Below are 23,251 nucleotides of genomic sequence, written 5' to 3'. Positions count from 1 at the left end.
AAACCAGGAGAACCTATCCAATGCAAATTCTTTAAAGGAGACCCTTGGGCCTTGTACTGAGCAGTCACACCATACCTGTGTGGTGGGTGAATTAATGGTTGAAAGAGTAATAAGATTTCCAGCATGTTCTCTCACAATAATTATGAGGTTATTAAAACATATCCAGTTTCAGATTTAAAGTAACCCATACATGTAGTTAGTTAGTACAGCTCCTAAAGAAGAGATTCCCTCCCCCCCCCCCATCCCTTCCAAACCTTCTGGGAGAAATTCCTTCTGGGACAATTGAGTATAATTTTATTTCTAAAACAATAAACCTCTGTAGTCTGTAGATAAAACTCTATTAGAAAGCAATTCCAGAGCAACATTAAGTGGTTCAGTGTGAATTTTCTCAACAAGCAAAGCTGTTTGCCAACTCAGACACCAGAAAGACATTTAAGGTTTACTGTTTTAGGTTCATCTCATTGGTCCAGTTCCTACCCATTCAAAGAGTTTCCAAAGACATTCACCTCATAAGACAGTTTGTTTTGGGCAAAGTGAAGTTATTTGTTTTCTACCAAATTTTGCTGTTGCTTTGTTTAGTGATGGGCTTCATTAAGAAACCCATTATATTGAAATGGGTCATCTTGCATCACTTAGTGTTTATTGAAACACTGTGTCCTGTGTGGGCGGTTTATGGTTACGATGGGAAGAACCATCCAAATCAAAGGGGAAGATGTAGTAGTTGTATTTGTAGCTGCAGGGATGGATCATTTATAGTATTTTGGACAATGACAAATTTTGTAAGAAAGTCAAATGCTCTTGCAGGGTGGGTGGCATTGTGAGGGAGAAACTGGCTTCCTTGATAAGAAAGAAGAATGCATTATTTGTCTCATTGTCTTGTTCAATTATCTTCTAAGAATGGAAGAATTAAATTCCATCTGCTAGTCTTTGGGTTGGCTGGTTCTGAGGATTCATGATGTGAGGATTCAGGGGGTAGGGTGGAAATCACCTTGCTTCCAGGTAATATAACAGTGGTTACTGACATGCCCCTATCCTTTTTCCTCCTCAGGAAGAATGATCTGACTGGTAAAAGTATGAGTCAGCCCAAGCCCACATCCATGTAACTCAGTCTCATCCCCTTGCTGGGCTTAAGTCTAGCTTTCCCGACTCTGTGTCAAGGATTCTTTCTACTGGGCAATAATATTGGCAGGTTTAAAAGCAATGGTTCTCAAACTGGATGTGCATTAAAATTCTCTGGAGGACTTGCTAAAGCAGTGGTTGCTGGGTCCCATGCAAGGCTTTTAATAGGGAAGGACAGGTCCAGTTATTTTCCAGATAATACCAATATTACTGCTCCTGGGATTATGCTTTCAAAACCATGTTCTAAAGTATAGTAAATAATTTTTAATTTACTTTATTAACAACTCAATTTACTTGCCAGATAAACTCTGAGCAAAAGGAGACAGAGCTCATAAGAATAATAATAAGGAATAAGAAATGGCTATAGAAGTACTTTGATGCCTTTGGGAATTAGACTGAGCATTAGAATTGGTGCCTTTGGGAATTAGACTGAGACCTGAAATCAGTTTCAGTTTTAATTTTGTAAAGACCAAGATATGATACTAAGGTCATTTTCTTGTTATATATCACTGTATTGGCTTTATCATTGTACTGGCTTACAAAAATGACAGTACAGATAGCAAACATCTCTAAAAGTGTGTTCCAAATTCTCATCTTTGGGGAGTGTTTGACTGAAGATAGCTAGGTGGGCCCAAATTAAAAAGTGAAAAGAAAATCCTCAAAAAGAAATAAAGTAGACTCTTCCAGAGAAATGAGACTACCTTAAAGGGTAGTTAATTTGCATGAAAAAGAGAGGACACTGTTTCTCTTAAATAAGTTCTACTCCTTAAATATAATTTAAGAAATTTTAAAACTATCTCAAAAACTCAATGACATCTAATTACATTTAGCATCAGGAGCTATCCCACACACCTCAGGTTTCTGAGAATCATCAGCCTAATATCAACTTACTTTTTATCATATTGATGAAATCATTAAGAAAAAAATGAAGGATTTTGCTACTGAACTACATGATGTAAGACATCTCCTTTCTGTTAGCTATATATACATTCTTAGGTAATAAAACAAAAGAGAAACAACATTTACACTCCTCTCTTCTCTCCTTCCTTCCTTCTAAATATTTGAAAAGGCTCTCCAGGAATCTACAAAGCATCTCTGGATAAAAATGGCTCTGGAGGCATTAGTCCAGAGGCTGGGGGGTGTCCAGCCTTTGCCCCCAGGAATCTGAATGGTTTGCTTCTCTATGATCTTCTTGAGCTACTTAATCCTTATATCATCCTTTGAAGTTTTAGGCATCTTTAATGGTTTACCATCGAATGACATTAGAAACCGCCTATGAACTGACATTACTCCTCATAAGGGTTGCAGTACAGGACAGTGTACTTTGAAGAAATAGGAATGGGCTACAGGATCCAAGGAGCCTGTCTCTAGCTACAGTGGAAAGACAATGAACTATGATGTAGGCCTTTCTTTTGTATCTGCTTCAAGAGAACAGATAACAGGATGAACTATTTTAAATTTCAGTGTGGAGCTGGTGCCTTGCTTCTTGTTTTGAGCATGTATATAGTTAAAAACTACAGATTTTACATAGCTAGAAGGTACAAAGTTAAGTTCAGAAAAATGCTATCTGATTTTGTCCACAAAGGAATAAAATATTTTGTAATTTATTAACAAATATTATAGGATGCCATCCAGCATAATTTTGGCATTTTCAGTTTAGTAACATTACCATCCAAGAATAGTTTACAGTAGATGCTGGAAAGAACACAGGGCTTGGAGTTCATTGAAAGGGTTTCAGGAATTCTCTAATATGATTCTTGCTACATATTAGAGCCAGCATTTCTTTCCCCTGTGAAAATGAACCCATAATTTTATAATGTATGTCATTGGGAAAATATGAATGCATTCATATTCATGGAATTTGAACTAAGAGCAAAGGAGAAAAACAGCCCATGAAAGTTAGTTGATGATACAAACATATGATATCTTGCATAAATTCACCTCTGAGATAAATGATAATATAATTTGCCTTGCCACGCTTTCCCTCCTATGCCACCTGAATAACTGGACTTATATTTCACCCATAGTGATGGACTAGCTGTTCCCACTCCAGTGGTTGCAACAAAATGGCAACTTAAAAGATGACTTACCCACATTAATTCCGTTCTGTAAATTGTTTAATTCTGTAAACTGAATTTTACAATAGCATTCACTCAGGCAAAGTGAATAGAGTAGGAGAGAAAGTGTTTGTACTTAAGTTGTTTAATAAAGTCTGCTAAATATTGGGCTAATTCTAAACTAAATTTTAATGAAGCACCACATAACTACTTTTGTTTCTTTTGTTCCCTCCTAACTCCTGTGTAGGTGCTAGGATTGTATTAAGAGTTAGAGGACCGGAAATAGACTCAGGGTCAGGAGTTTCTAGTTGACATGGGGCAAGAGAGACAAGCTCAGAGAGACCACACGGGGTAGGCATTGCCTGTCACAGGACCAAGCCTGGGGGATTTTCAGGACACTGGGTCCTAGGATTGCAGGGAGGTTGGGGGTTAGAAGGATTTCCAGAAACAAGGAAAGTTAAGAGCCGCATTCCAGGAAGAGGAAATAGTGCGTGCGAAGGAAAGAAAGCTGGAAAAAGTTCTGTCAGTTTGAGAAATTGCTGTCTTAATCTTTATCACAAGTGTTGAAACAATTTGTTTTCTCACTCCCAACGTCTACTTCATAAAACTGATAACTTAGACGGTTTTTAGTTATATTAAAATGATTCCTAAAAAGCATTACTCTTGAGATTAACTTTTCAGATTTTAACCTCTGCACTGTATCACTGACAACAGATAAACTGGATAGAGGAAAAGACTAAAAGATACACAAAGAAGCAGAAAGTAAGAAGACAGAGAGAAAGAATGTAGATCTTAAAGAGACTTACACGCACATGACCACTGAATGAAAGTTGCCTGGTACTCTTCCCCAGCTCCACTTCCTCTCTTCCTTCCTCCTTCCCTCCCTCCTTTTCCCTCTCTCCTCTCAAGTCTCTTGCCCTTCCTCCCTTTCTGTTACTTTTTTTATTTCCTTTCTTTCTTCCTCCCTTCCTCTCATGTCCTCCTATCCCTCCCCCACCTTCTCTCTCAAATTTCTCAGAGATCTCAGAGAACTACAATGCTATAGACACCTAACCCCAATGATGGCATCTGAGGTAAGACTATTTCTAACCTGACCCATCTTCTATCTTTTTTCTGCTCTTCCCTTCACTCCCACCTGAGGAAGGAAGGGGTCAACCAACTCCCACATTTGGGGGCAGGAAAAGAGGTTGGAAAGGAGGCCTTTAAAAGCTAGCTACAGGCTGAGGCAAACTTGCCCTTTTCAGATGCAGATTCCTTTGTCATTTTTAGTCAAAGAGAAGAGGACAAGAAAGCAAGGATATCACAGGGAAAAAAGCAATACTGGAGACACTATACAAAACTGTAAAACTCATTTCTGCTTTGGAAATGTGAAAAAGACTTTTTGCCCCTTTCTGAGAGAGAGAGTAAGAACTCTCAGGAAAAAGCATATGACTTGGGACCTTATATCAGAAAGGGTAAATATGGAATTAGAATTATTAGTGGGAAAGTTAACATTCCAATTCTTTTTACTTATTTATTTTGTTAAAGAAAAAACAAAACCTGAGGGATTACTAGACTTAGATGCAATCCGTGTCGCACCAGCATCTACTTCTGCCTGACCACGATACCAGGTGAAATACAAGGCCAGTTTTAAATGTACCACATCATTTCTATTAGACCAAGTGGCAAACTGCAGACAAAGAGTCAATGGCCCATAATGAGGATCCCAATGGCTAAGAAGTGGAATGCCAGCAGGAGGAGCTCTAACATGCTTTAGAGCTTGCATTTTGAAAACAAAAAGTTTAAAGCAAACAGAGAAAAACAGCCAGTGTGCATTGCAAGTTGCCATGTCAGTGAACAAATATGTGACTAAGTCCAATTAAATGCTCAGTGCAAAGCCAAGTGATGATACTGGTAGGGACCAGCGGCCCACATGTTCTCCCTTCCACGAGACTACTCTTGAGGAGGCAATTTGACGGGGACTTGGGCTGGGGCTGTGGCATTAGTCTCTGACCAAAGAGGGAGCACAAGGCCGACTTCTGGGCAGGGCCTGGAGTCATTCTTTTCCTCTTCAAGTGTCAGACTGCTTCTAAATGAGTCTCTGACACTGGCTCAAAAACCACACTTTAAAATGGAATTGTCATCGGTAGTTGAAGGCACTGCAAAAACTCCTAAACGTTCCCTTACTCCGTGGATTGTTGCACCCCCCAAACTTTTTTTTTTTTAATGAGGGAAATGCTGTGTTTGTAAAAATTGGTGCTAAAAGGGCAAGGAATCATAAGTCCCCTGGGCCACGTAAAGAGTCTGCAGAAAGAATTAGAGTTTTCTAATACACATACACATACTCTCTCTCTCTCTCTCTCTCTCACTCACTCACTCACTCACTCACTCACCAGCTGGAACAAAAAGAATTTACTCAGGGAAACAATGACAAGTATATGAATTTAATAGTTATCAGACTTTTAGTGTAAGCCTTTCCATTTGGGACAGCGTTGTGGGATGGAGCATAGTGGGTATACAGCAGAATAGGAATGACTTCACCTGAAGGAAATTTTCAACCAAGTCCTTTTTCATCTCTCGCCAATAAGAAGTCAAACTTTTTGTTTTACACCTTAATGGTATGCCCACATTTTAAATTTTTATACAAGCTTCTATAGAAACTTTAACTAGACCAATTCAGACCAAAAGTCACTAAATAAAGCTAGTCTAGACGGAAAAAAAGCTATGAAAACCATATGTCTTTTAGGCATCTGTCTTGCAAAAACTGCCATCATCCTGGAGAAATAGTTCACAAAATATGCTTTTAGGGAAATGCTGCTGTAATGACCAGGAAGGCTAAGCTTAAGAAGACGCTACATGGGGGGAATTAGAGCCACAAGTTCCTAAAGTGAAAGAGCTCATAGCTACATACATCTGTAAACATCACTAAAAGGACAGGCAAAGGCAGATATGATTTATATTTCCATTATTCTAGACTGGATCAGAAAAGCATGCAAGTCTTGTTCCTCCATAGTCTTAGGCAACTTTAGAACCAAGGGAATCTCACAGCAATGCTGTTCTCAGTCACAGAATACCGTTTTTAATAATGTACGTGAATGAGGCCAAAGAACCAGAACATTTTCTTCTATTACTACCTCATCCTGCTGGCCTGCCAAGTACAGCTAGAAGGCAGGTGTCTGACATAGTAACTAAAGGGACAATCTCCTATATAATTGGTTATAGGGCCCAACTGGGAAAGGAAGGGAATCAGGACAAGGGTCCACAGAAGACAGGTGGTAAAAATTCAATTAATAGACATGTTCTAATACTTTACTATTCTGATTTGACGTTGTTTTGTGAATGGGGGGTAATCACCAGAGTTACCTTCGTTAGTTTCGCTACATAACTTTACATCTCAAAATACACTGTAGCCAGTGCACTTAATCCATAAAGAAAATTAGAAACACATACCATTTTACTGAGAAATATCATCCTGCATGAAAACTGAAGTCTATGGAGATTATGAAAGTTTTTATAAATTCCCATGATTCCTTGTGATGCTCAGGAATATTTGACTGAGGCTTCTTGGGAACAAGGTAGCAATAGTGGCTATTGGTATGACAGCTGTTGGTGTTCATCTAGTCACCTAGAAGACTATGAGTGAGCAGATGTCAAACGGTGACACACAGAGGAGGTGAGGCAGTAAAAAGAAGGAAAAGATGTAACCAACCAACGTTTTAAGCAAAAGTGAGGGACATTCTTTCAAGAGTTGATTCAAAGGCACTGTGTTTTAAAATTAGTTAATTGTTTATTCGTATTTAAGTATTGAGATGATCATGGGTAATTTGAAATATTAAAACAAGTCAAGCAATCCTATCAATACTCTCCGTGAAGGATTCCTAAATTGAACTATAGGGCACTTAAGTAAGTCAATCAAGGTCTACTGAGGAATCACAGGGATCTTTCTAGCCCATCAGTTTCAGTCCTGACTGTTCTGATACTATTGTTAGAAAACTACAAGTTAGCTTTCTTCCAAATTATATGTGCAACATGGGATTTATTTTGAATTTAGACCCAGATATGTGGTGGGAAATTACTACAGTGGTTTCTCTAGTTAACACATTTACTAATGTTTCCTTAATTTTTCCACTCCAAGAGGTAATAATTAAGGTAGAATTTGCCTCACATGGAATTTTATTTTACTTATTAAAATATTTTCCAATACTTTGAAGCAGCAAAAGGAAATTCGAGTTGTTTTAAAAATAAGTAGACATTTTCCTTGGTTTTTATAGCTTTTCCTCTATGAATACTGACCTAGAGGTAGAACAGTGTATAAACTTTCTATGGAAGGTCCTTGCACACAGAATTAAGGCTAGATTTATCTGAGGGGGAAATTACATTCACTTTTAAAACTGGCTGTGAGAATAATCCTAATATAAACTTAAAAAATACCCATGGTATAGAATCTATCTTACATAAGTATCCATTCCCAATTCAAATAATTTCATTTTAGACTCTCTGAGCTGCATAATAACTTTAAAAGTCTTTCTCATTTCCTTCTCTGATAAGGGTCTCATTCTAGATGAATATAATTAAACCAAGTTTAGATAATGTTCTTTCATGGAAATCTGAAACCAAATTCAGGTAGTAATTACATGGTGGAGGCAACTAGTATATTTGATTGTAAAATAAGATCTTTTCCCAAATCACATCAAAGTCACCTGAAGTTTTCTCTCACTGCCTCATTTCCTCTTAGGGAGTAACTGTGGTGGTAGATCTAGTTGGTGGTTATCCTGATCTTTACATTATTCTCCTCTCAATTGGTTCATAAGCCCATGCTGAGAAAAATCAGGGAAGGAACGGAATTAATTCCAATTAATTTGCACAAATTACTGGGTTCCCATAAGAGCAGTAAGAACATTATCTATTATCTTTTTTTAGTGCATGGGGTAAAATGTGGACTTAAGTCTCTAGGTCTCAAAACCAAAGTCACCAAGGCCCAGTTTGGCTCTTGGATAGGAGCGATTAAAAATTTTGTTACTGTCATTTTGAATAAGGTTTTTTCTTTGTTGTTCCTTGACTAGAATGTGTCCATATGACAAATCAAGTGAGCTGATAATTTTGGCTAGAAAACAGGAGTGGATATATCTTAGTGTTTATGGGAATAATTAAAAAAAAAAAAGTGTTCCAGAAATTAGAGCACATGTTACTGCTGGTGTTGTCTATCATGTGACTGTGATGCCCGAAAAGCAGTCAGAAGAAAAAGAACGTATCAGCCATGTGATGAAGTTGTGAAGGCCTCGTAGCTTTAGCCCTGGCACCATGTAGGCATTCTTCTGTTTTTGTTCAGAGTTACCACAAAATCTAAACTTCAACTAAATACTAGTGTTAAGGCATCAACATGCAAACAAATTCTCTCAAACCCAATGCCCTCCCAAAACTGCCCTTCCTTCCCCTGAACTTAAAAATAAATAATGACCATACTGAAAGCATGATGTTCTGTTGGCTGTGTCATTTGGTAGACCAAACGGATTTTGTTTGGGAATTAAAGGGTGTAAATATGTGTTGACATTCAGAGGTTCCTCCAGCAAATAGTTCCAAAGAATTGCTTCTAGTAAGCAAAAGGGTTTCAGTGTCCAGCCTTTTAAAGTTCTGTTTAAGCAGCAACAAAGTTATGACAAGCAGACAAAAGCCATCAACAGCTTAGCTAAATTCCCGACTCCTTTCTCATGTTGCTGAATGTAGGCACTGAAGGCACATTCTAAAGAAAAGATGCTACATTCATATTTTTACCTTTCATTTCCTGGCTGTTTATGGTTAAAGCAATTCTTGTGAGCTAAATTTTGCTTCTAATCTTTCATAGTAACTGACAAGTCTGGGGAAGGAAGAAGCATCCAACAGCCCATTCTTGTAATTTGCTGCTTGTATAAAATTTAGAGGCGCAAGGGCCATGAATCATTTTGCACATGAATCTCTGAAGTCACTGAAGAACATGCCATCTAGCCATAACTGTCTGGACATGAAGCTTTTCCCTGGAAAATCATTCTTGTCTTACAGTGAGGGAGACAAGAGAGGGCAGTGAGGAAACAGAAGCACTAGCTTGTGTACATACATAAGACTGTGTCTGCTTACACCGGCTAGAACTTTTTTCTTTGAGCTGACATCAACTTGTATATATTCAGCAGATTCCACTGGTGACAGTTTGCTGCTGACTGGCCACAGAAAGAATAATAATCTTTTACTGTGCATTTTTCACTGGTCAGTGACTCTTTTGCCAGACTCTGGTCTTGGCTGTTTTCCTCTATCAATCAGGTGAAACTCAGGGCAGAGCTGGGCACTCTGGAACTTCGAAGGTTGTCCTGGTGATAGTTGGAGCTTAACAACTTAGAGAACAATGATGGAGCTATTTGCTATTATTTGTCATGGGGTGTGGGAGCACTTATGTCTGGTTAGCTTAATGCCAGTAACCACTGGTCTAACAGCAGCAATATTGTTATATTTACTGACGCCTGCTGCTGTTTGCATTTACATTGCTTATACTTTGCTTATGCTTTGCCTCATGGAGATTGCTACTCATTTTCTTTGTTCTTTCACTCTCCCGCAACAGGGATGTTTAGGCAAGTTAGAGAAGGGACACATTGCAAACAGAAAGGCAATCTGAAGTCTACCTTGACACATCTGCAAAGCTCCCATATTCTGATCTCCAGAACACTTGCCGTTCTGTCTTTGGGTCTCGCCTAAACAGACTGCCAGTCATCGGCGCTGTGGCAGGATGGATATGTTTGTGTAAAGTAGACTCAAGTTTGCTAGGCCCAAGAAGGAAACCACCAGATTAATTTTACTTTCACTTAAACCAGATTGAAACCAAAACCCGAAGAATGAAAAAACTTTGACAATAACCATTGATTCACCTTGGTGAGATATTATGTTACAAATCAGCATTTGTAGAATTGCAATGATTTTGATGGGATATTTAATTGAGGGGCTTACATAAAATTGGACATTTTATTTAGTGAACAGCATGTGATCAAATTTCTATTTTCATTGAGCTATATTAAACATCATGGCAGCTCATGTTCAACCTGAAACAAATTATTAATTACATTCCAGTTTCAGTAACAAATGTTGTAACTCAGTAGCCTCAGTGATGCCTTCAATATTAAGAATCAGAAAGAACACCCCAAATTGTTTCTATTTTTGGCAGTTTTCCCTTAAGAAAAGTCTTTTGCTTAGTTTCGATTCAGTTGCTAAATATAAAATTTATTCCCTAAAAAAGGTAGAAAATCAGATCGGTATTTATTTATTTGTACTTTAAAGGAGAGGGATAGTGAGGAAAACAGATAAAGCTTCATGGCCAAAATCAGGAATCACAGGAGGAATGCATCATTTGTCCAAATGATACTCAGCTGCTAAAAGAAGTCATACTCTCAGGGGACTGTTGAGGACAGAGTAAGTCAGGAGGTTTCCAGTACTTGGTTTCAGGGGACTCAGACACAGGCTAGTCACATAAGTTGTTTAATTGTCCTTGTACCCTGAGCCCACGACTTCAGGGCTCTGCAGCTTCATCCTTCATGGCACCAAACCTTGATGTTAGGGATGCAAAGACATACTCATAAGTATTGTGGGCTTATCTTCACTTAAAGTTAGGGGAACTGGCTGGAAAGTCCAAATCAAAGACCTAAATCAACTGTGAATTACATCAACATGTAAAATATATAAAAGAATGAGCACAACAGGAAATAAGATCAAACATTTAAGACAAGAAGAAAGTAAATTAAAAAGAAAACCAATGGCTTGCACCTCTTTAAAGAAGAAAATAGGAGGGCATGGATGGTCTCTTTATATAGAAAGGTTTATGTATCTTTTGCTGTGCTTGGTTTAATGATAAACTACTGAGAATATGGGGATGTGATGAGACTTTCAAAGTAGACCACGATTGACCTGCACCATCAGAGAACCACAAGAAACCCTAGGTTAATCTTGATGCTACCCTGCACTATCTATGAAGTGAGGGGCGTCAGTTCCATTATGGGGCTCATGAGACATTCATTCGTAGGAGAATTTCTTGGTTTCCATATTGAATTTCTGTCCTGTGGCTGAGCCGGTGCAAAGGGCAAATCCTTTCCCATGATACAGTTTTGCCATTTTTAAAAGGTACCAGCAGACTTGGTGAGAAGGGTAGTTAAAACAAAGTCCTTTCAGTCTTCAACATTTTTTTTCATAGAGTTGGGTGATGAGGTAAATGAGCTTGCTTTTCCTTGGAAAGAGACCCTTACTCCCACCCTTATCCCCTTTTGACCGTTGCAAAATAGCTTAGTCCAAGGAAAGGAGAGAAGAAAAATGAGTGAAATAATGCCAGAGTCGGCTGTTGCCAGGAAAAACACACTCTGATTCAGTTAATTTGTTCTGTTAATGTCAAAGGCTGTGATTCCCAATTAACTAATTTTAAGAAGCTGTAACTGAAAATAGCTACATCAGTCCTAAAGTTAGTATTTGATGAAGATTAGAATCTTCAAGTAAGAGAACAGGGCCCCTAAAGCGGTCTGTTTAAGATCATCTGGCTAAAACAAGAATACCACTCACTGGGTTTCTCAGACAGAGTTTTAGCCTCTTCAGAGAAGCTGAGTAGGGGTGAGAGGGGATGGGACAATCCAAATATTCTGGCAATAGAAAATGTTCCACAAATCACAGATTTGTGTACGCTCAACTAACTCATGACAGAAGCATCCATTCTGGTGAGTCTCTCTGGGATAAAGAAGCTCCTCTAGTTCAGGTGGAATTAATTAAGACAGGCACAGAGCTTGTCATACTTCTAGCTCCCTCACCGAAAGGCTCTAAGCACACAAACCAGAACATTTCTTGAGCTGCTGAGAAGGACTGGGCCAAACTTACTCTATCAGCTTCTCTCCTTCCTCTCTCTTCCTTTATACTGGGATGACAAGATATAATTATAATAATAGCGTTTTTTTGGGAAAGAGAATGGTCTTGGTAACTGTATTATTGCGAGTGTTGTCATTAACTTTGATTAGGTTTAAACTAAAAAGTAAAGGTGCTCTTTGAAAGTCACGATCCTAAGTTGCTAACGAAGTCACGAATTACCCAGGAGGAAACTATGTCCAAGCACATGCTGAACGGCAGAATCCTGTACCTCTGACAGCTCAGTTGCTGCCTTTGTAATATTAAAGCCCACAGGGAGCCGGCGGGACAAGGCCTGCGCTGTCTTGTCACGTTACGAGTTTCTGGTTTCAGATAAAAGAGGAGAAAGGGCCCTTAAGAAAGCAAAGAACTTGAAAAAAATCAAACTTCCTTCTCGGAAAGCTAAGGGTTGTTTTCCTGGAGATGATGGATAATGGCATTTCAACTTAAAAAAAAGTTTTTAATAGAGAAAATAGAGGCAAGTCACGGAGGGAAAAGAGAATATATAAATAAATAGAACAAGGTGAAGTTTCAACAAGAGTTTCCCTTAGCTTTTTTTTTTCTGTCTTTCTATCTTTGTCTCTCTTTCTTTTTCTTTCTTTTTTTGAAATCTTAAACCCCATTTCTGGCTTGCATTTGGTAAGATTCCTGCTCTGGCTTTTATTAAAAACAGACTTTATGCGGTCAGAATTCTCCATCTAAAGCTAAACTTTTAATAAGCATAAGGATCCTGACAGAGTCTTTCTTGCTTTCTCTCAGGTGACACCCCCTCCCCCCCTCCCCCCCAGGGATTTCCCTCCCAAGATGCTGAACTGGCCCTGAAATTTGAAGGCTCAGCACAAAACAACCAACTTTCCTCTTACTTGCAACTCATTTCTGTTTTACATTTGAGACTCCTTGCGAGGCCAGATCAAGTTAAGTCTGGCTCTAACTTAAGAATATTCTAGAAATTCAGAATAACACAACTGTTGTCCTGTAAATTCCCCAGTGCAGGCAAGGTTAAATCCAGTGACTCTAGCTTAAGGCTACCGGCTTCTGCTCGGCTACTTTCTGTGTGTGATTTTGTCAATACCAAGGACCACTCCACCCTGCTTCACAAATCAGTTTAGCATTCAACAATTGATTTCTCCAAGGGTATTGGCAAGCCAGCTTATCTGAAACCAAGTGGTAAAGCAGCCAAGCGAGCAGGCAAGACATGCATGTTCATTCCCCAGGACAAGCACACCAGGTTGCTCTGGCTCCTTCTTACAGCTGAACAGACAAAAGAGTAGACTGCTGCACCCTGCACGGACCCCCCCTTCCCCCCTTCACACCCTTTCCAGTGTCTCCATACCTCCCTGGCACAAAGGCTGACGCTTTCCTAGTCAATTTGAGGCTTCCAGAACAGTAATTCAATCTTGCTTTAACTGAGGCTCAACACTGACATTTATGGTGTGTTTTCTTTTTTTTTTTTTTTTAACAGGGAAAATCTTTTGAATACTGTGGCCCAGTGGTTCTAAGGGGAGGAGGAATTTATACCCCCTCATCATCCCCCTATGGCAGTGTCTAAGAGATTTTTGGGGGTCACAACTAAGAGGGTGCAACTGACATCCAGTGAGCAGGGACTAGGATGCTGCTACACATTTGTAAATGCACAGGATAGTCCCCTCTCTCCACACCCCCCCGACCCCAAATATCAAACTTACTGAAATCAGGGTTGAGAAACCCTGGTGTTATGGATGGGAGACTGGTCTCTGTCTGGAGTCAGACTTCTTGAGATTAAAAGGTGCAGCTGCACTGGGGCCTGGTTAAGTAGCCTTGGGCAACTTACTTTTGTGCTTCATCTATAAAATGGATAACAACCTCTCTCCCTGGGCTGATTGTGAGCATTAAACTAAAAATATGCCTGCAAAATTCATGGAACAGGCCATAGCATATATTGTAAGCACAATAAATATTAGCTATTGTTTGCTATTATGACTGGAAATTTAGCTCCGTTTCAGGTTAATTATAAGCCAAATCTACTGAGTTTAGAGACCAAGTTATATAGGTTTGAGAGCACAGAACCTTCTGTTTGATAAGGACCAATATGATAACAGTAACAACCAAAGCTTCACAGTCGATCAAACCCTTTCAATGACTTCATTACCCATGAATTGGGCGGCAACTTTGTTGAATTTGTCTGTTTTTCCAGGAGGAGCAGCTGCTAGCTGGAGTTAAATGAATTGCCCAAGGTTTGTGGCAAACTGGGTCTTCTGATTCCACATCCCTGCTGTTCCTGCCACACCACCTTTTGCTTACTAGTTTAAGAGGCCCTATCTCTTTACAATTTGCATTGTCTCTTGACAATTTGCATTGTCATCAGATAGTGAGGTGACTTGAGTTTCCTGGGGAGTGGGGTCACTTCTCGTAATTACAATACAAGAAGAGTAAAGCTTTCCTTCAAGGAGTGCAAAGATACCTGATCCTCTGAAGGGAAGTTTTTAAAATGTGAACTTTCTGTAAAGGAGCTAAATTTCTTTCCTTTTGAGATATCTGTATTTGACAAATCTAATTCTATTTTCTTTCTTTCTTTTTTTTTTAAGATTTATTTATTTGTGCATACAGAACTGGGGTACAGACCAGAGGTGCAGGAGCTGTGAGAGGATTCACCAGAGACAGAGTGGGGAGCAGAACAGGCAGATCATCAAAGTATAGTGCTGAGGGGAGCAGTGGGTGGGTCAGGAGAGGTCTGCCGCGCCATGTGGATCACCTCTGGAGCAGGTGGGGATCGAACTCATGCAGAGGTAGCTTTAGCTTCTTAGTGCTGCACTTTAACCCACTGTGCCACTAGGGAGGGCCCTCTAATTCTATTTTCAAAATTTTTAATTAAACATTTACCTTTATATTTTGCCTGTGAATGTATGAAGGTGAGAGTGTTGCTCTAAGTAAATATATTTCAAATTCCATTTATTAGTTATTTTTTTTCCATTAGGCATGAGACTTACTTATAAATACCAAAATGCTTTACTCAAATCTCAAATAAAGTTAGGGACTCTACACAGCAATTAGGTCTGTGTTAAAATATCCTGGTTTAATCAGCAGGAATTTTTTACTCCGCCTACATTAAGTCATGTTAGGTTTAAGGGTCAAAGCTGAGCGGGCAGATGGATAAGACTCCTTGAAGTCAGTGGTTTTCTGAAATTCTTTTGGTGACAGAGAAGGCGGAGCCTTAGTTGGTGACACTGTCTGACCTGTGAACACACAGCTCCCATCCAGGCGGCCATGGCTCTCTTGTTTCAAAGTGCTCCCTCAAATTCTACAAACAGCTGCCAACTTGTCATTCATTTGGATCCAGTTTTCTTTGATCCCATTTTGTTTGTGCCAGTTGAGAAAGGAGAGGTTTATTATGGCCATGTATTGATTTTTAAATGGTGTCACTGGCCCAGCAATTTTCCTGTGATCCTCTTCCAGGGTGAAACTGCAAACATGTAGGATACTACCTTTGCAATTTTTTGCCTCAACAAATTTTGTCTGCCTTGCTATGAGAAGAGAACCAAAGAGCATTCCCTACCCAATGTCAAGCGCACAGAAACACTTACCTTGGAACACTGGGTGGGGCCCTTGTAGGCCGTGAGGGAACTTGAGGAGGAGCTCCGAAAGAGTCACTGCTGCTGGGAAAAGGGGGTAACGGGCCAGGGCGGAAAGGAACTGGGGGAGCCCCTGAGTGGGGTCCAGGGGAGGGAATGGCTGGAGCAGGCCCGCGGCTGGATGTGGGCCGAGGGAGGGGAGCGCTCAGTGTCGGCCTCCTTTGGTTGGTGGGACTTGGAGGGGGTGACCTGGGGAAAGAGACCAACAATGGTTTGCCCTTCCCTGCTTTATGTCTGAAGTAATCTGTAGCCACATATTTGATAACTTCCTGGCTGCTTTTTTAAATTTAGTTTTTGATGAAGTAACCCAGATACATATTACAGAAGTTTAAAGGTACTAAAGGATAAATGGTCAACGGAACTTTCCCTCCCCCATTCCTCTCTGTGTCAATAACCAAGGTGGTTTCTTGTGTAGCCTCTTTAAATCTGTTTTACAGTACTTCCCTCTATTACTCATTTTGTACACAGTACAACATAGCATCCCATATCACGCTCTTTTTAACCTTCACATTACTTGACTATCTCTTCATTTCGGTACTTATAGACTAATGTTCCTTTTTTTGCAAAGCTTTATTTATGCAAACAAGAGCAGGGGTACAGACCAGAGGTGTGTGTGGGGTGGGGTGAGAGTATTCACCAGAGACAGAGTGGGGAGCAGAATGGCAGATGGACTAAAATAAGACTGTTGAGGGAAGCAGAGTTGAGATAGGAGAGGTCTGCTGTGCCATGTGGATCAGCTCGCTGACTGGGGATGAACTCATGCTGCAGTGGCTGTAGAGCTTCATGTGTTGCATCTGAATCCCTTGCACCACTAGGGAGGCCCATACACCTAGGTTCCTTTTTTTTTTTTTTAAAGATTTATTTATTTTTGTGTACAGAACTGAGGTACAGGGCAGAACTGTGGTGGGTGAGTGGATTCACCAGAGACAGAGTAGGGGGCAGAATAGGCAGATCTACAAAGTACACTGCTTAGGGGAGCAGCAGGCAAGTCAGGAGAGGTCTTCCATGTCATGTGGATCACTTTTGGGTTGGGAATTGAACTCATGCTGAAGTGGCTGTGTTCCTTTTTAACAGCTGTATAACATTCTACTGGTAGACTGTGGTTGCTTGTCTTTGAAGGGAGTTGGGATCATATGATTTTCTTTAATACCTGAACTTAAGTATCTTTCCCCCTCCTCATTTTTCTTTAGGTTGATACTGGTGTAGAGATACATGTTTAGAAAACAAGACTTGACAGCCTGGAGTCCTTCCTCCTACCTGCGGGTGTGCTGTATCCAGGAGTCATCCACAGGAGGCGGTGCAGGGGTGAAGCTGGTGGCTGTGTTGATATCACCAATGATCACAAGGGCTTCTTTCAGGGCTTGGTACATTCGCAGCATCTCATCTCTGCGCTGAGCCTGCTCAGCAGATTCCTCCATCAGAGTATTTTGGTCCTCTGAAGAATACAACTGTGCTAGGAGCTCTGAATTTATGAAGTCTTTAACCTGTCAGAAAGCCACAGAAATGTAAAAGTGGGAGTGAATGGTATAAACTGGTTCAGAGTCTGTGGACAAAGTCCAAAAAATTCCATCTGTTTACTCTTGTTTTCTTTATTATCCTCCTGACCCTCAGTACTAATGCCAGTGTGGATATGGACACTGAAGGATAATATGGATTCATTAAAAAAAAGTGCCCATCCCTGCTAACACCAGAACAGGGCATGTTGACTGCAAGCATTTCCACACTGTCACCTGAGACTGCTTGGCTTACAGACAAGGGAAGGTCCTGAGGTGATCACGACAGGAAAAAGACTGTGTTACACTATGTGATCCACTCCTTGGAATTCCCAGTCCTTTATCAAAGCCACTGGAGTATTGTTATCACTTTAGCTTTCAATGTACCTCAAAACTGGAATTAACACCAGTAAGTAAATATTTTTAAAATACAGAACTTTATATAATTATGCAAGTTGATTTATCAAAAGGAAAGTGATGTACTCTCTGCTTTCTAAAAAATTGCAATAGGAACTACTTAATAATGATGAACATCATTCATTAACAGGTCTAAACCCAAACTGAAGTGGTAATATCTACAGGTCTTAGGGGAGAAGCCAGCCATAGCAGGACTGAGGGAGAAGGCCTTATTTCATCCAGTCCAGACATTGATTTCATGACACATGATGATATGATGTGCAATTAAGAGAAAAAAAAAACCTTCAACTCAATAGTGACAGAATGCCCAGGTACCAGTGAGCATCAGATGTATCATCACTTCAGAAAGCATTAAATATTAAAAGGAAATCTGAAAATCAATGGAATATAGTATGTTCCTAGTGCTTTCACAAGTTATATGCCTTAATTCTCAACTCATACATATGAAACACATTATTATCTAATTTTACAGATAAAGAAACTCAAGTTCAGAGAGTTTAAGTAACATGTCCAAATTCAGACAGCTAACTTGAAGTCTTTTGTCTTGACATCTAAAGCTTTTTTATTACCTCATGACTTCACTTTGATTGCAAGCTTAGAAGAGACAGTTTCTCCATTATCTCACAGTGATGCAGCAAGTTTACCAATGAACTTAAGCCTGGAAGATACACACCATCTTTGCTTTTTCAGGTTTTCTGTTAAATGAGAAAACTAATACTTGTGTAAAGTTATTGGCTGTCTTGAAGAAAGCCAAAGACAAGCATGCTTGTTACAAATTCAGACAGATAACAGAATACCTCTCAGATGCTCAAATTTCCTGGGTTGTAACTAAATTTATAACTCAGAGATGACAAGAAAACACATAGCTCTGTTTTTTTTAAAGTATCAAAACATGTTAATAATTCCACTTATCATAAAGGCTCAGCTAAATCACAGCCTCATTGAGGAAGAATAAGAAGCAAAAGTTTTCATGTGTGTTGTAAACCAAGAGGGATTCAAATATGGAAGTAATCCAGTATAAAGGTGTATTTGGGGTATATTCTGGACAAGTGGATGGTTTCTGAGCAGTAGATGTTGGAAGGTACATTTGGCCAGGTAACCTGGGGCCAGGGGTGAAATCTTGAAAAGCCAGGAAAAGTGTTTGAACTTGATCCTCTTGGCAATGAGAAGTCATGGAGACCCAAATAAATGAAACAATAAAAGAGCTTTAATAAAGTGAATCTGGCTGTGATAGAGAAAATGTGGTTGTAGAGATAAATCTCCCATTCAAGTACTAACCAGTCCTGACCCTGCTTAGCTTCTGAGATTAGTCGAGGTTGGGCACATTCAGGGTGGTATGGCCATAGACAGTAGAGATAAATCTATTAAGAGATGATTGTAAATCATTTAATGAGGTGTAAAGTATTTAAAAAGGTTTCGATGGAATGGGAAAAGGTGGGAACATAAAGATGATGTTATGAAGAAAATATCAGCTGGCCTTGGTGCTGTTTTAATGTGAAGGGCAAGAAAGAGAGGAACAATCAGACACCTCAAGTATTGAGGTTTGGGTAAGTAGAAGCACAAAAAATAAAAAGTCAAGAAAAAAAGATAAAGATTTTTTTATGAATCTACAGATTTAATGGAAAGTTAGTAAATCTGACGTAAAGAATGATTCATTCCTGTCCTCACAATTTTGTGCATTTCTGCACACACTTGTACATAACCAAGGAGTCATGGACATTTGTACAAATCCAATGTTGTGTGTGTGTATGTGCATTTGGATAAATGGTGAACTCAAATTCAAAACCAGACAATTTTCCTGGCAGTGATTATCAGTGGGGCTAAGCTCTTTAGAAGCTTTACATCTTACTGGAGTATCACTTAGAATCTATTAAACACAATTTAAAAGAAGATCTTTCCAAGAATAGATTTAAAGCAGATCTGAATTAAGAAGCAATTGTCAAACAAACCACGAAATAAAATAATAAAGGCCTGTTTCAGCATTCTGATCAAAGATCTGCCTTGAATCAACTCTTCCACATCAGAGTGTTACACACTAAAACTTGCCTACCATCCAAAAGATTTGGCAATGTTCTGAAATAATATGAGTATTATTAGCATGAGAGAAATAGCAATACAGTGCTGTGGTTAAGAGCAGATGCTTTGGAATCAGACACTTCTGAATTTGCATCCTAGCTGTAACACTTATTGTTTTTGGGCAAGTAACAAACTCTCTGGAGTCTGGGGTTCCTGATCTGTGAAATGAAGAGAACAGTAGTGATTGCCTGAAGAGTTGTGAGGATTAAATGAACGCATGAAAATTAATCATCTAGCACAAGGCCTCACCTTTAGTTAGGGCTCAGTAAACAAAAGCTATTATTTTTACAATCTATAAGCTGAGCTGTCATTGGGCATGTAGAGGAAGATCACATACTGCAGGAACACAGGCATCAAGTGACAGAGCTCCATGTAGCATGTAGACTAACATTTTATTTTGCATGTAGATTTTAGAAAGACTTTCTTCTGCTGTTGCTCTCCTGGCTTTGTGATGCTACCACTGCAGTTTGGAACAAAGGTGGGGGGAGGGGAAGGGACTCTGGGGAATTTCCAGACACTTCAGGGACTTTCTGAGCAGTTTGTATATCAGTGGTCCAAATATTTAAATCAAGGATTCTGTGCGACAATTAGAGGCCAAGTGGATCCCTTTTATATGATAGCATTTAGAAAATATCTCATAGGACATTACATAAACTAAATATACTTGGATGTGAGATTTGAAATAATATTTATGCTTTTAATTATAACACCTTATACCCTATACATCTTTATATGGTTTGCAAAAAAAGTTTTCACACACAAAATCTCATTCCAGTTGAAACGCTTCAGCTAGATAAACAGGCATGGCTGCACCATGTCGTTCTGCTCAGTGTAAAGGAATGTGAGGTCATTAAAAGCGTTCCACATGTTTTCCTCTTTCTTAGTTTAACCCTTCTCTAGCAATCTGTAATCTTCCTGGATCTTAAGCCTTCTTTGTCTTTATTATTGAGACTATTTTGCAGTCTCTCAAACAGAAGAGCCATTTCTAGAGTTTGCATACAGCTCAGTTACTAAGGAAAGCATTTCTTTAAAGTCAATTTCTGCTGGAGGGCTATCGTATGGAACACAGTGATCGGTCTCATTTACGTGAAGGACACAAACAGAACTGCAGTTTAAACTTGCTTCATTTTGTAGAGGGGCTTCCAGTTCTAATTTCCATTCTCGTATTTCTCATTGTTCTCCCATACCTACTTAATCCTCTGTTCCTTTTCCCAGGGGCATAGTTTTGGACAAAGATTCTCTTCTTGAAAAAGGAACATCCTTTGACTCACAAACGTTAACATCGAGCAAACAGGCACAACAGAGAGCATATACTGTAGGATTCCCAAGACGAAAACAGACGGAACTAATCTATGGTGTGAGAAATCAGGGGTGTTCCCCTTGGTGGGGAGAAGTGGGGGCTGGCGGGAGCAAGAGGGGGGGCGTCTGGGATTCTGGTCATGATCTGTTTCTTGGGCAGAAGGCTGAATTCTTGACCCATGGAAACAAATCCACAATCTGGTATTTAAGACAGACTCTCCTCACCAATAATGAACATTTAAAATAACACCCTGGCTTCACACACATTAAAGTTACAGTAAGTCTTGAAACTCAGGCACATGTTACTAATTTTCCAAAGTGCCACTGACCAAGGAGAGTGAGTTTGGCCTCCAGGGGAAGGGGGTTCAGGCAGCAGCGCATAGTCCAAGTGTGAAATGCCTCTAGGTTTCATATTCATTTCTGAAAAAGTTCCATAAAAATGTTTTATATTTTATTTCCTATTATCTGGGTTTGTTTGAATATGAAGAGCAATGTTTTAAATAACTCACTGCTTAAGATTTACAACAGTATTTTGTACATTCAAACAAGCCCTAATGAAGTCTTCAAGTAAATGAACCCTCAGGGACGGTCCACCAGAGGTCTACCCTATGGGGGGCAGGAGCCCCTCGTTTGAGAAGGCTGACATAGTTTCCTAATCCTGGCTTATGCATTATCTGAGGTGGAATGGAGAGAATATCAGTGAATGAGAGGACTGGATTTTAACCTTGACTCGGTCACCCCAGCTGTGTGATCTTAGGAGAATCACTTTACTCTTCACTGCTTCCATTTTTCATTTAAATTCTGGGAAAATAATGAGGACTCTAACTGGTGGTTGGCCATGGGTTGAAGCACAGAATTATGTGCCACTTTGCTGCCACACTTTTGGGTAAAGCTGGAACCACTTTCATGATAGTCTGATGGAGAACCTCTGCTGGGCGAGCCACAGAGAAGAGGCCATCATCATCCTTGCCCTGGGGTGTTTTTGTGTGTGTTAACTCTGAAGTCCTGAACACAACTTGCTGCTTTGACTGTAGCCGGTCCAGAATGCCTGCCTGTCATAAACTTGCTATTTCTTTGTGCCGCTGTTACCTGGTATGTTTAAGCAATGAAACAGCTGCTGCGTTTCAATAGACAAAGGCTTACAGTATGTCTGAGGCAAGGCATTTATTGCTGGCTTTAAACTTCTTAAACAATTCCATATGGAGACTTGAGTGGCAGAACACTTAATGTAAACTTTCAAAGGAAACTGCCCACCAAATTCTGAACTTTATGAAAGTTGGCTGAAACGTATTCTTTTTCAGAAGGCAGAATAGCCATTCCTATTTCAAAGAGAAATTGCTACAGCATCACTTTTGATAGGCTAGAAATAGAGGGTCCCCTTTTAGGTATTTATTGGTTCTGCATGAACAACTAGCTTTTTCACTCAAAGCCATTTATGGAAGCAGTGGGGTTAAGTGGGTGGAATTTAGAACGGAGTCAAGGTATTCATTTTCTAGCTGCAGTTCAATGATTAATTCTCTTACTTGAAGATCACTTTAAATCAAATAACAACAACAATAATAATAACACTAACAATGAGCAACATACAAGAATGACACTATGTTCGGTGTTCACTGTTTTAGATCCCTGTACTCCATAGGGTACTTCTGGAATATCTAAAAAGGACTCAGACGTCTGGGCAAGTAGGTGCTACCACAAAGTGAGTGCATTTCTAAAAAGGGACCTATATTTTAACATACATAAATTAAAACGTGTAACTATATATATTTTTACATATTAGTATTAAAAAATAATACTAAAAACAAAAGCAAACCCAGGTCATTCTAAAGATGTAAAACTATTTTCTCTTAGAGTTGACACTCTACATTTCGAACATGTAACTATTAGTTTCATAAGAAAGCAGCACTGCCTGCTGTTTTTGCTTTTCCACATTCCTAGTAGACTCTGCTTCAAGGTTTGACCTTGGAGATCAGGTCTTTCTTAATTGTAGTCTTCTTTCTAGGACTCTTACGTGAGGTCTCAAGACAACGAACAGAACTCTACCTCCATGAATGAGCCCCGTAGGTGGGAGGTTGACCATTTTGTTATCAAACAAGCATTAACAGTGAGACTGAGGGGAATTACCCCCACCTTTCTGAGAAGGTGAAAGTAGGCTAAATTTGCAATAGGGTCCCCCCACCCCCTTTAACTAATTTGTGTCAGGCTACTCCTCACAGCTACAGACAGGAAGTGCTATTTCCTGTGCTGATGATTTAATGTAGTGCAGAGCAAAGCAACGTTTGAACTGATGGCAGCACTAATGACTCTC

The 23,251-nt window shown here is 39.6% G+C and overlaps 1 protein-coding gene across 3 annotated transcripts in view; it reads right to left on the bottom strand.

Moving 5' to 3' along the window:
* The window catches only part of DNM3 (dynamin 3), a 484,254-nt gene that overhangs the window by 12,990 nt on the left and 448,013 nt on the right, over positions 1 to 23,251 (bottom strand). For all 3 annotated transcript variants that reach the window (XM_012728988.1, XM_004688484.2, XM_004688483.2), the window contains 2 exons: positions 16,916 to 17,142; positions 15,611 to 15,847 (listed from right to left, as the gene is read on the bottom strand). In XM_012728988.1, the coding sequence (XP_012584442.1) occupies positions 15,611 to 15,847; positions 16,916 to 17,142 (464 nt within the window). The remainder of the gene's footprint in view (positions 1 to 15,610; positions 15,848 to 16,915; positions 17,143 to 23,251) is intronic.

The sequence above is a fragment of the Condylura cristata genome, unplaced genomic scaffold (assembly GCF_000260355.1).
Source record: "Condylura cristata isolate star-nosed mole 26May11 unplaced genomic scaffold, ConCri1.0 scaffold00024, whole genome shotgun sequence".
NCBI lineage: Eukaryota > Metazoa > Chordata > Mammalia > Eulipotyphla > Talpidae > Condylura > Condylura cristata.
This window is presented reverse-complemented; position numbering and strand designations above follow the sequence as displayed.